The 12648-nt window shown below is 45.0% G+C and overlaps 1 protein-coding gene across 2 annotated transcripts in view; it reads left to right on the top strand.

Moving 5' to 3' along the window:
* ITGA9 (integrin subunit alpha 9) overlaps positions 1-12648 on the top strand; it is a 387176-nt gene that overhangs the window by 170978 nt on the left and 203550 nt on the right. For both annotated transcript variants that reach the window (XM_054481130.2, XM_054481129.2), the window contains exon 16: positions 9031-9180. In XM_054481130.2, the coding sequence (XP_054337105.1) occupies positions 9031-9180 (150 nt within the window). The remainder of the gene's footprint in view (positions 1-9030; positions 9181-12648) is intronic.

Here is a 12648-nt window from a genome sequence, read left to right as displayed (position 1 = left end):
GGGCATGGGTCACTGGCATCATTTTAGGATTCTGCCTGTCACAGGGCGCCACTTGCAGGCTTCTCTGGAGGAGATGGCTCCTGTCACCCAAGGGCAGTTCTCCTGAGAAAGTTGTGGGCATAAGCAATGCCTGTAGTGGCTAGGGCACTGAGGTCCCGTGACCTGGTTCCAGCCTGCTGTCCTTCTCTGTCCATAGTCCCTCCCTGCCCCTCCCCCATGATCTTGCCCCACAGACCCTTCTCAGGTGGCGGTGGTGGTGGTGTTGTAGGGGCAACTGGCTTTTTTAAGAGTGCCAGGAGCTCTCCAAGGTGCTCAACGTCCATTTCTCTAATCTTCACAACAAGCATGCAAGATGATTCTGTCATCCCATTTTACATCTGAGAAAACAGGCTCAGAGAGAGTAAGTAAAGTGGCCAAGGTTGCAGTTTGCAAGAAATGGAGCTGGGACCCCCTCTGACATTGGGCTGGCTGACATCAAAGTCGTCGCTTTGCCTGGTCCTGTCACCTCTCTTCCTCAGATGTCTAGTGTTTATTAGACCTCCATAGTATCTTCACCAACTGAGAAGGTGCCCCATCAGCCTGAGGAACTCCTAGGGTCACCCCTCTCCAAGGATTCTTGACACTTGCTCTTCTACCCACTCTGGGTCAGAAGCTATTCTTCCCTCATTGGGTTGCCACCATTCTTGTAAGGGCACCTTCTTCTCTGCACCACAGTTTTTTGCTCACACTCCTCCTATTTTTCTCTTCTCAGCTTCCCTATGCCTCATGTTGCCAGGCTTAAGGCACACAGCAACCAAGTGTTGGCAGAAGGCAAATTCTATGGTTTGGCTGTGTCCCCACCCAAGTCTCATCTCAATTTTAGCTCTTATAATTCCCACATGCCGTGGGAGGGACCCGGTGGGAGATAATTGAATCATGGGGGTGATTTTCCCCATACTGTTCTTGTGGTAGTGAATAAGTCTCATGAGATCTGATGCTTTTATAAGGGGAAACCCCTTTCACTTGGCTCTCATTCTCTCTTGTCTGCTGCCATGTAAGATGTGCCTTTCGCTTTCCACCATGGTTGTAAGGCCTCCCCAGCCATATGGAACTGTGAGTCCATTAAACCTCTTTTACTTTATGAATTACCCAGTCTTGGGTATGTCTTTATCAGCAGCATGAGAACAGACTTATACACCAATTGAGGTTCCTCCAGAGAGTTAACAAAATGTCCATGCACTCTTTCATTGTTCCCCCATACCCACAGACCTGCCATCCCTGGCCCTGCCTGGATGCCAATACCTGGCCACTGCTGCTATATTCCACGCTTTTGGACAAGAGCATGCTCAGTATTGTCCAGGAGACCCAGGGAGCTCAAGACAGAGCTGAGATCCAGTTCCTACAGCCACAGTTACCACCCCTGCCCCTGACACACACACAGACTCTCCAGTGCAAAATCAAACCATTCCCAAATATCCAGCTACATATTGTTTTACCTTTGAAGAGAAAAAAGCATCAGTGGGGTTATGTGATTTTCATAGATGAATAATTTTTGCAAATATGTTAATTGAAGAGTAATTGGTGCTTTCTTGACCCTCCTGAGCACTGATGCTTGCCAAAGGGTTATACATTTCAGACTAATGATGATATCCATTACTATATGTGAAATTGCTTATAAACTAATATATAGTCATATTAAAATCTCTAATCTCATTGAGAAATTTTCAGAAACAAGATACACTGATTTTCTCACCACTTATTTCCTGCTCTCATGACAGAATTTCTGGAGTTCTTCGAATTCAGCTGGTTTCTGGAGCTCTGTCTGGTCAATATTTATAACTGAACTAGTTCAAACAGTTCAAGCATTGTCTCTTCTCTTTCTGGTTGAAGTTCTGTCTTAGAAGACTGTTGTAGTCAGCTGTGCTTGTCATAAAGTTTTGTTTAAAATTATTTTAGAATTTTCTTCTTTGGCTTTAATTTAAATTTTTGTTTACTTTTTTTTTTTTTTTTTTTCCGGCTCACTGCAAGCTCCACCTCCCAGGTTCACATCATTCTCCTGCCTCAGCCTCCCAAGCAGCTGGGACTACAGGCGCCTGCCACCAGGCCTGGCTAATTTTTTTGTATTTTTTAGTAGAGACAGGGTTTCACCGTGTTAGCCAGGATGGTCTCGATCTCCTGACCTCATGATCCACCCGCCTTGGCCTCCCAAAGTGCTGGGATTACAGGCGTGAGCCACTGTGCCCGGCCTTGTTTACTTTTTAATTTATAGGATTGTAAATGAAACCACACTTGGCCTCAGTTTATTCTCTGGGAAATAGGTTCTTGCTACAGGTACAGTTTATAATAAGGATTCATTTCATAATAGGGAGCTTTTTATAGATTTTCATATCATAGTTGCCATTTAAAAAATTGTATTAAAGGCCGGGCGCAGTGGCTCATATCTGTAATCCCAGCATTTTGGGAGGCCAAGGCGGGTAGATCACCTGAGGTTAGGAGTTTGAGATCAGCCTGGCCAACATGGTGAAAACCCCGTCTCTACTGAAAATACAAAAAATTAGCCGGGCGTGGTGGTGTGTGCCTGAATTCCTAGCTACTCTGGAGGCTGGGGCAGGAGAATCACTTGAACCTGGGAGGCAGAGGTTGCAATGAGCTGAGATTGCGCCACTGCACTCCAGCCTGGACAACAAGAGTGAAACTCTGTCAAAAAAAAAAATTGTGTTAAAAATGGTAATGATCGCCATTTATTACTTGCCTATAGTATGTCAGTCATTATACAAGGTATATTTTATAATTATAAATATTATTTATTATCTGATTACAAATATGTTATACCTTGCACTGTGTCCTGTATGTCTATTATGTTTATTTCTGAATTTTCCTTCCTTTTTCCTCTCCATGCTTTGATCTGGATATTTCCTATTGAGAGAATACACTGAGGCCAAGTGTGATTTCATTCACAATCCTCTAAATTAAAAAGCAAACAACTTCTGGGTCACTGGTCGTCTTTTCTGCTGTGTTCAATCTCCAGTAAAATATATCTTGTCTTCTCAGCACCTTAACCACTGTCCTCTGCCTGGTTTCTTAGTCTCACAGCCCCGTGCTGCTGTAGAATTGGCAGATGCCTTGAGGACAGTTGTGGTGTACAGTAAACATACCTCAATATACTTCTTTCTGTTTGGGATTTTGGCCCCTCAAGTCCTCATTGCCTTATTAGCCCTGAGCTCTTAAGTTTTGTCTTCACAGAGTCATAAGACTTCCAGAAATTCAGCTTAGAAACTCAAGAACTTAGCTTTTTAGCCACTGCTTCACTTTCAGTTTCATAGCCTCTCATCCCACACTGCTTACAAATCTGGAAACTCCTCAAGGGAAAAGTGCCCATAAATGTTGGGGTTACCTCCACATTCTTTCCTTCTCTTTGGGACCCTAGACTCTGAAGTCCTGGCTGTCTTGATAGTTAGTTCCCTGATAACTTTATATATTTTTAATTTTTTTAAATGAACCTGGCATTTCAAACATAAGTTCCATGATAATTTTAAACGTGTGTGTGTGTGTGTGTGTGTGTGTCCAGCTTTTCGAGTTGTCCGTGGGAGGACAGTTTCAGTAAGTTACTCTACCATTACTGGAAATGCAAAATCCTGTTTTCTTTTAAAAGAATCTTCAAGCTGATGAGAATTTTAAAGTAGCTTATAACATTTTAACTGTGATCTTATTTATTATGAGTATAGAGATAAAGGAAAAGGCATCCCACTTTTGAAGATTTCTCATTTCTAGGAGTGTCTACAAGGTTATCATAGGCGAAAGTAGGGTTGGATGCAGAGAAATAGTAAGAAAGGATAGAGGATGGAGGGGACAAAAAGATCACGTTTGGAAAAAGAAAAGAATACTGAATCCTCTTTTAAAAACACTTAAGAAGATTTTCCCTAAACTAATTGTCTGGCTTAATGCTAACTGCTTATTTGCTGACCTTCTGCGTTATTTACACATTTAAAGTGGGGCCCACCCTTCCTGTTTTCATTTAATTTACCCTGGCAGCTACTGGTTAGCTAAGGAAGAAAAAGCCCTCCTTTTTTTTTTTTTTAACGGAGACAAGCATCAATCAGGTAGGCTTCTAGGTCAGGTGGCCAGTTAAGGGTGCCAGGGTTCCCAGGTCCAGCTTTCTTCGGGTCATAGAGTGAGAGTGGGAATCAAGTCACTCGGATATTTGTCCCAAATTGAAATGTGTATCTTCCTTTGGCTGGGCAGATGGGGTCCCCTCTTCTCCATCTCTGCTGCTGGGTCCTGGTGCAAGCCCTTACTCTCTTTCCACTAAACCTGTGTGGCAGCCTCCTCCTTAGCCTGTTTCTCCCCAGTCCTGCACCCATCAGTCCACTTCCATACGGCAGCTACAGGGACCTTTCTAGAACACAGCCTCTTGCTGCCTCCATGTTGGCCTCCCTGCCCCTGTCAGAGGGATTTTTATTTATTTTATTTATTTATTTTTGAGACAGAGTCTTGCTCTGTCACCCAGGCTGGAGTGCAGTAGTGTGATCTCGGCTCACTGCAACCTCCACCTCCTGGGTTCAAGCAATTCTCCTGCCTCAGCCTCCTGAGTAGCTGGGATTACAGGCGTGCACCACCACACCCGGCTAATTTTTGTATTTTTAGTAGAGATGGGGTTTCACCATGTTGGCCAGGCTGGTCTCAAACTTCTGACCTCAGGTGATCCGCCTGCCTCAGCCTCTTAAGGTACTGGGATTACAGACGTGAGCCACCATGCCCAGCCAAGAGGGACTTTTCTATAAGAGCCTCTAGTATCATGCTACCCCCTTCCCAGCTCTCCCTAGCTTTTAAGATCACATAACCTGCAAAGTCCCCTGAGATCTGGTTCTGCATGAATCTTCTCTCCCCTATTGCTGCCTACCAACTTGACTTCCCACCTTTGGGAGTCAGATGCAGTCTGCTGGACAGCCCATGCCCTCTCCACGCGGCTATACAACCCCTGCCTTGCCCCTCCTCTCTGCCTGATGTCCTACTGTCTTTTGACTGTGCCCAGGGGCATTTCCTCTGGGAAGCCTGCCAGCCTTCAGTCTGAACCTTTGGGTCCCCAAAGCCTCCCCTGTCCTGGTATGTGTTGCAATGCGTTGTCATCCCTTGTCTGTTTCCCCTGAGACTCATTATTCCCTGAAGGTCTTTCATCTCTGTTTCCCTGTGGCCCAGCACATTGCCTGGCATAAAGTAAGCACCTAATAAATTTCAGATGGAGCATATGTTAAGTTCCCTATAAAACCTCAGCTGCTGCAAATTCTGCCACCAGCCTGGATGTTCTCCTCTGTGGGGACTCCTTCAGTTTTCAGAGACAGGAGACTCCCATAGATTTTTAGCAGGAAAAGGTGGATTCTTGCCTTTTAGTCTGTCAGAATGACACTTTATTAGATGCTTTAGAACTGCAGAAGCTTCAATTTTAGAATTTTCAGTTTGTAGTGTTATTTTTTTTTAAGCAGTAAAATTTCGGTGACTATGGTCTGTGCCAGAGCCCTAAGCCTCTTTCTCCATCCTAAGGAGTTTCTCTGCTTAATTGCAGTGCTGAGCTCAGGGAAGCTGCACATCCAAAAATGAAAAGGAAACCACTAAATGGTGCTGCTACTTTTCCTTTGCAGCTCAGATAAAACAGGCCCAGTGTGGGAAGAAGGGGCTGTCCTTTTGGGGGTGTTGGCCTGTTTCTAATTGCTGCACCCTCTTCTGCCTCCACCCACACCTCAGTGTGGTTTGGATCCCTTCTGCCCAGAGCTACTGGGACATGTCATAAGAAGCTGCTTTTCAGACTTCTTAATTAAAATAGGTTCCGGCAGCCATTGCCAGGAAGCAGCATTCGCACCTCTACATGTCCAAATGCATTACTCATCCAAAATAAGATATGCCACGACTCAGGTTTCCCTCCTCAGCCACCATGGCTTGAATGGCTGCATTTAGAAACAGACCTTACTTCAAGCCCCTATTTCTTAATTATTTGTCACTTATTCACATTCATCCTTGTGTGTGAAACATTTTTCCCCTCACCCTATATGCTGTTATGTAAACAAGTAATTTTTTAGGATTATGTCAGAACCTGATGTAGTTGGGGTGGTTTTAAAATAGTATTTTACGGACAGCAAGAAAAGTAGTTTTGCTTCTGGTTTCACTTGCTAGCTTTGGGATGGAGGTCAATTTATTTGAGCTTCTGTACCTCTGTGATCTTGTCTATAAAACAGGGGCAATGGCTGGTGCTGTGGCTCACACTTTTAATCCCAGCACTTTGGGAGGCTGAGGCAGAAGAATCACTTGAGGCCAGGAGTTCAAGACCACCTTGCGCAACATAGTGAGACCCCATCTCTACAAAATAAATAAATAAAAGAAATAAAATAATGAAAGTTAGCCAGGCATGGTAGTATCCAACTGTAGTCCCAGCCACTCAGGAGGCTGAGGCAGGAAGATTGTTTGAGCTTAAGAGTTCAAGGCTGCAGTGAGCTATGATTGCCCCACTTCTGGGAAACAGAGCAAGACTCTGTCTCAAAAAAAAAAAAAAAAAGTGGAGGTGGGGGTCAATAATCTGCCAGCTCAGGTATTGTAAGGATTAAGAAAGACAGTGTCTGTGAAGAGCTTGGCCCAGTCTCTGGAACACATTTGGTAGCCAGGAAATAGTAAATGACTTCTGTTCCCTACCCCCATCTTCACCTCCTCCCCTAGAATAACAACATCATAACTGACTTAGTTCATCATTAAGGGTTTAAATGCAAAACCTTAAGATAGTCAGCCTTAGGGAAACACTGAAGAATTGATTTTTAAACACATAAAGATTGCATTCATTCATCCCTCTCCACACCACTGGCAGTCTTCAAATTCTGGTTAGTAGAGTCAGCGGGCAGGGAGGATCTGGATCCTGGGGTTGTGTGCTTTGCTCCCAGAGGGACATGAATATCAAAGGTCTGCCCCTGATATCTGGAGTTCAAGAGGCGTTTTCTGGAAATAATTTGTCCAAAGGCTCCCCCATCACTCTCTTGGAGAAGTCCTGTGTTTTATTTATGCTGAATGATTGAATCTATTCCCAGCTGAATGCTTTCCTGAACACCAGTAAAAATCATCTGCCAGTCACTCAGGCTCCCACCCCGGGAGTCATCTGTCCCCTTTGCCTGGTCTCCCATGCCCCACAGCTCAGCAGCCACAGGCATGGCCATATCTGCCTCTCCTGCACTTGCCACTCCACTTCATCTTGGCCATCTCCTCTCTGGGGCTGCTGTGGGAGATTTCCAATCTGCCCTCCAGTGTCTCTGCATGCATTCTACTCACCTCCTCTCCCCACCCAGCCCCAAGGAACTCTGAAGAAACACAAGCTTCTGTGGCCCTGTACACTTAGGACTACCACCACTTACTTCTTGGAGGCAATGGCAGTAAAAATGGAAACAACAAACAAAACAGAATAAAATCCTCTTTAACTTTGTTTAACTTGGTGTCCCCCGCAATCTATTTAATTTCAGACTCTTATTTACCCCAGTCCTAGGGAACTGAGGTTCATAGGACCAATCTGGGTGAATGCTGCTACAGTTTGTGGATGGGCTGCTCCCCATTTGCTTGTTCAGGTAGCTTTGAGCCCAAACATTGGTCAGCAAGGGCATCCATACAGTGACATGCCGTATGTCATCAAAAAGAAGGTGTTCCTGACATAGACAATTTCCAGAATATATGCTAAGTGACTAAAGCAAAGTGCAGCATGAGATGCCACCATGTGCTGCAGATGCTTGGACTGGATGGATACCTAAGTACCCCCAAACTGGCAGGCACATCTGCCTCTGGGGAAGGGGGCTAGGTGTCGGGGAGAGGTGGGAGCAAGTTCCTCCCCGTGTGCCTCCTGGGGCCTTTAGAACCTCTACTTCTTTGAACACAGTGCTACTCTGCTCCAAACGCCCCCAAACTTCACACAGAGAGTAGTATGAAGTCCTCAGCTCTGCACTTGTGGCCCTGAGGTTGGCCTCAGCCTGCCCGCCCAGCTTCTCTTCTCATTCTTCCCTGCTGCCACTCTCCTGTCTCTCCCCAGGGACTCGGCTGTTTGCGCCACTTTCCTTTGACACGTCTCAGACTTGCCCTGCTCCACTTGGAAGTCCTTGGAGCAGCCCACACGCACCCCCGCCAAGCTCACTGTCTCAGAATGTGGGACCACCTACCAGCTTTACTCCTGCGTCTAACTCTAACTTGTGAGATTGTGGGGGCCAGAGTCCCCAGGAGGCAGTGACGCTGTGTGCAGAAAAGCCAAGAGCTCCAGGGCTGAACAGATGTGACTGAAAATCTTTACCAGCCATGTGCCCTGGGGAACTGAGCCTGGCATTTCCCCTTTCCTTTTCTGTATAATAGAGGATAACAAGCCTTCACTCACGGGGCGTGGGTGTGTATCTTATCTCCCTGCAGCACCTAGCACAGTACCTGGCATCTCATATGTTCAGGGCATGTTTGCTCTCCTCCCTTCTTTTCCCATCGTGACTGTCAATCTACTGTTCCCTTGGGGCTTGAGATTCTTGGATTCCAAAGGAAAGAACACAGGGCCAGGAGTCAGACTTTCATCCTTGCCTCCACTGATATCTAATTCTGGGATGACGCTGGGCCACTCAGTCTTTGGATTCCCTGCCCTAACACAAAATCCATATTTATCTCAATGCAAAAGAGATTTGGTCATCAAAACACTGAATGCAAAGGGTTAGCAGAGTGAGCACAGATGTTCTCCCATTTGCCAACTGGTTTCTAAGAATATTTGGAGGATGAGTAAAGTAATGTCTTCCATATGCTCAAGAGAAGATGATTTAGCACCATGCAAGGTAGAGAAGGAGAGCCCCCACCCATCAACAGAATGACCTTGGACAAGACACTAGCTGCCCTAGGCCTCAATTACCTCATTTAAAATATGAAAGTCATAAAACCCTACCTCACAAGGGTGATTGTGAGGATCATATGAGGCAATTCATGTGGAAGGTCTTTGTAAACTGTGAAATGCTCTACGACTGTCAGCCAGGATTAGTAGTTAATGCGTGTATTTGTTTATTGTTTCAGCGGAGGGTGCAGGACGTCATCAGCCCGATCGTGTTTGAAGCAGCCTACAGCCTCAGTGAGCATGTAACTGGAGAGGAGGAGAGGGAACTGCCGCCTCTGACACCAGTTCTCCGCTGGAAAAAGGGACAAAAGATTGCCCAAAAGAATCAGGTCAGAACCTTAAAGCTCATACTCAGCACCCATGGTGGCAGCTGCACACAGCAGAAATAATGGCCCAAAAGTTGAGAGAGCCGTGGACCTGGCTGCTCAGGAGACCACAGCCAGGACACACCTCCTCTCTGGGTCTCCCTTTTCTGATCTGCAAAATGATAAAATAATCTTAGGGGTTACTTGTGACTACTATGGGACTTAAATACTTTCAGACAATTCTCAAGCTGTTAGAAGTTACAATCCCCTAGAGTTCGTGAACTGGCTGGCCGCTTGGTCCCTGAACTTGCCCCTGTTCCTAGACTGTTTTCAAAGCTTAGATTGGTGGATAGTAGGTGCTTAATGTGTTTTATTGGTGAGAGAATGAGTGAGGTGAAGAAGCAAGAATGGTAGCTTGCTAAATTGGCAGTTGAGTTACAGAATGCTCAACCCAAGAGTCCCTGGAAACCAGAGCACTGAGGCAAGTACAGGTGGTCCACACTCATCAGATTCTGGGATGTGCTGCTGTGTAGAGAAGCTTTAGTGCGAAGTTGGGTGCATCACTCATATGAGGTCGGAGTGAGCCTGTGCCTGATTCTGTGCAGCAGTGTTGGCCAGCTCTGAGGCGTGCAGCACTGAGTGCAGTGCAGGAAATAATGCAGGGAATCTGCAATCCTAAGTCTGTTTTAAATCTTTTCTTGAAACCCAAGATCACCACAGATTCAGAACCCTGCAGAAGATCAGGAAAAACTGTGGGCTAACCCAGCCTCCTAGGCAGGGTTGGGGCAAAGCTGTGGAACCACCTTTCACAGTGCTTCAGACCGCTGTAAGTGCAGGGGAAAACTAGCAGATTGTGACTCATGCCTTGTAGATTAGAGATGTAGACTGAACCACAGAGAAGTGTTTGGGATTTGAGATATCCATCCAGGTGTTCACATAAGTGCTGAGATTTTTACCAAGGCATCGTATTATCTCCCAAAGCCTCTTTCCCATCATCCTAAGTGGGGTTCCCTAGAAGCAGAGCCTGAGAAAGGGAATTGGGAACACATGGTCTAATGATGCTGTGCTCTTAGGGAAAACCTGTAAAGGAAAGGCAGGGGGCTCAACATGGTTGTGGTCTCAGATAAAGTCTGGCTGAGGGACTCTGGAACAAAAATTATGCCAAAGAGTTGTCTTCGCCTTGAAGCAAGAAGGCTTCCCTTTTGTGCCCCATATCATTCAGCCATTGACTGGCTGTGGGGTGGAAGGGGAGTGTAACCCTCCTTGAAAGGAGATCTCTTCAGCTGAGGATGGTTTTCTAGAGAAGAATGCAGATGTGAGCCATAAGCAGCCTACACACACATCAGCCAGGGGATGGGCCACAGTTCACAGTGCCCACTACACATCAAAACACACCCTCTGGGGAATGCTGCCAAGAGGTTTTGATTTAAAACATGAGCCTTCTTTCACAACACAAGTGCCCCAGGAGAGTGGCCTGTAAGTCCCACTGGCCATTGATACTTGGAACAGGCCCTGGGGGAGTGAGGGAGGACACGTGGTGTTTAAGCAGGTGGGCAGAGTAGATGGGCTGGCCTTAGGCTGAGGTGTGGAGAAGGCTAGAGAAGAGTAGAAGATAAGGTGAAGAGGCAGGGCAGGAAGCTGATGGCTTCTGCCTTGACTGGGAAGTACAGACTAGGTCCCCTCCTGACAGGGAAGTAGGGAGAAGAGGTCGGCCTGGGGACACAGTAAAGCATGGTATTATGGTAACTCCTAGATAATTGGTCTCTAGTTCTAGAATTATTCTGCTTTCTAAGGTCAAATCTTACTGGACTGATAAACTTACCCATACTTGGGTTACAGAAGTTACCCAGACTTGGGGTCCTGGGAAGAATTTCAGGGTCCTCTGTGCTTGTTTGTTTCTGAATTGACCCAGTGAGGTAGTCATCTACTCTGTCCAGCATCTTGCTAGCCTGGACATACTTTCCACAGTGAACCTAACTCTCATTCCTGCAAGTCTGTCAGTGGCACAGATGTGGACTTTCTTTAGTGAAAAGCATCTTGGAACCTTTACTGACATTTTTAGATTTAAGCAGTCCAATCAAAGCCAGATATTGAGGGACAGATTAGTATCGAAATGATGTTCTTGGTCACTTCTGGTTCAAGATGGCCAACCAAGCACAAATGTTGATGTCTGTGCCTTCTGGGACCCCATTGCAATGATTATAAATGAGTAGATCGGAACAGGGAGGACAACACTGTGAAAGAAAGGGTGTCAGCTAATAAAAGAGTCCAGTAATTTTCTGGTATGAGTGAAGTAAATGGAAGAGTGTTAGTGGGTGAACTTGAACTATACATGGAAGAGCTGGCTTCCTGCCTACCCAGGGAACAGAGAAGCTGCAGCCACAGCCAGACCAACAGTTACAGAGGGGGCCAGAGTAAGAAGTGGGACTGAAAATGGTGGTGGTATTGAGGGAGGTCAGTGAAATGTGAAGGTTGGTTTGAAGAAGGGTTAGAGTTGACTTTTCATCATTGTCCCCACCCCTACATGCATCAGGCATGCAGAATAGCAAGCAGCCAGGCATCGTCTTCTCTAAAGTATTGAATAAACTGTTTAAGATAGTGTGGGTGGCCTCTTTCTCAGAGAAAAGAAAGCCTTACTTCTGGCATTTGAAGTCACCAATGTGAGAGCTAGCTTTCTCTCCCACAATCCACCCAAACACTTTCACAGATTTTCTACTCAGTCCTTTTGCCTTAGTTTGAAATATGAATGGACAACCAAGGAAACCCAAGATTGAGGAAAATTTGGTGCATGAAAGGAAAGGCTAAAATAAACAGTAGAATAACTAACTTAAAAGGAAACAAATGATTTAGGGAATAAAAGAGATTATTTTAAAAAATTTTAAAAACGCAATACCTTAACATCTATGCAGTAGATGCAAGGAGATTTAGGAATATATTCCATTCTTTTCATTTTCTAATGGATGGGATTCTGTTCCTTTTTAAAGGGAGGAATGAAAGGCAAGAGAAGTGTTCTTAAAAATTAAAAATATATTTGCAGCACCAAAAACTCAGTGAAAGTATTAGAAGATAATGGTAAATAATTTCCCAATGGAGGTGCTAAAAGACAAGTAGAAAAGAAAGCTAAAGAATGAATTTACGGGGTCCTATATCTCCAAGTAATAAGAATACTAGAAAGTAAGAATACCAGTAATAAGAAAAGAGAAAGAAGGGGGAGAAAATTATGTGATAATAGAATAGCATGTTTCAGAGTTAAAGAGAGAGACTATTTTTTAAAATTGGTGTAAACAACAATTTACAATCAAGATAAACCAAAATTATCATAGACACATCATTTTGAAATGTCAGTGCTCCAAAGACAAAGGGAAAATTCTAAATGTTTTGAGGGCAAAGAATGCAGGAATGTTGATCATGGAGGATAAGTCAGCTTACAACAGAATGAGAGTCAGACTGAGTAGTCCATTAGACTTTTTATAAGCAATATTAGAAACTAAA

The sequence above is a fragment of the Pongo pygmaeus genome, chromosome 2, assembly GCF_028885625.2.
Source record: "Pongo pygmaeus isolate AG05252 chromosome 2, NHGRI_mPonPyg2-v2.0_pri, whole genome shotgun sequence".
Taxonomy (NCBI): domain Eukaryota; kingdom Metazoa; phylum Chordata; class Mammalia; order Primates; family Hominidae; genus Pongo; species Pongo pygmaeus.
The sequence above is the reverse complement of the archived record's forward strand: the minus strand, read 5'-3'. Positions and strand labels throughout refer to the sequence as shown.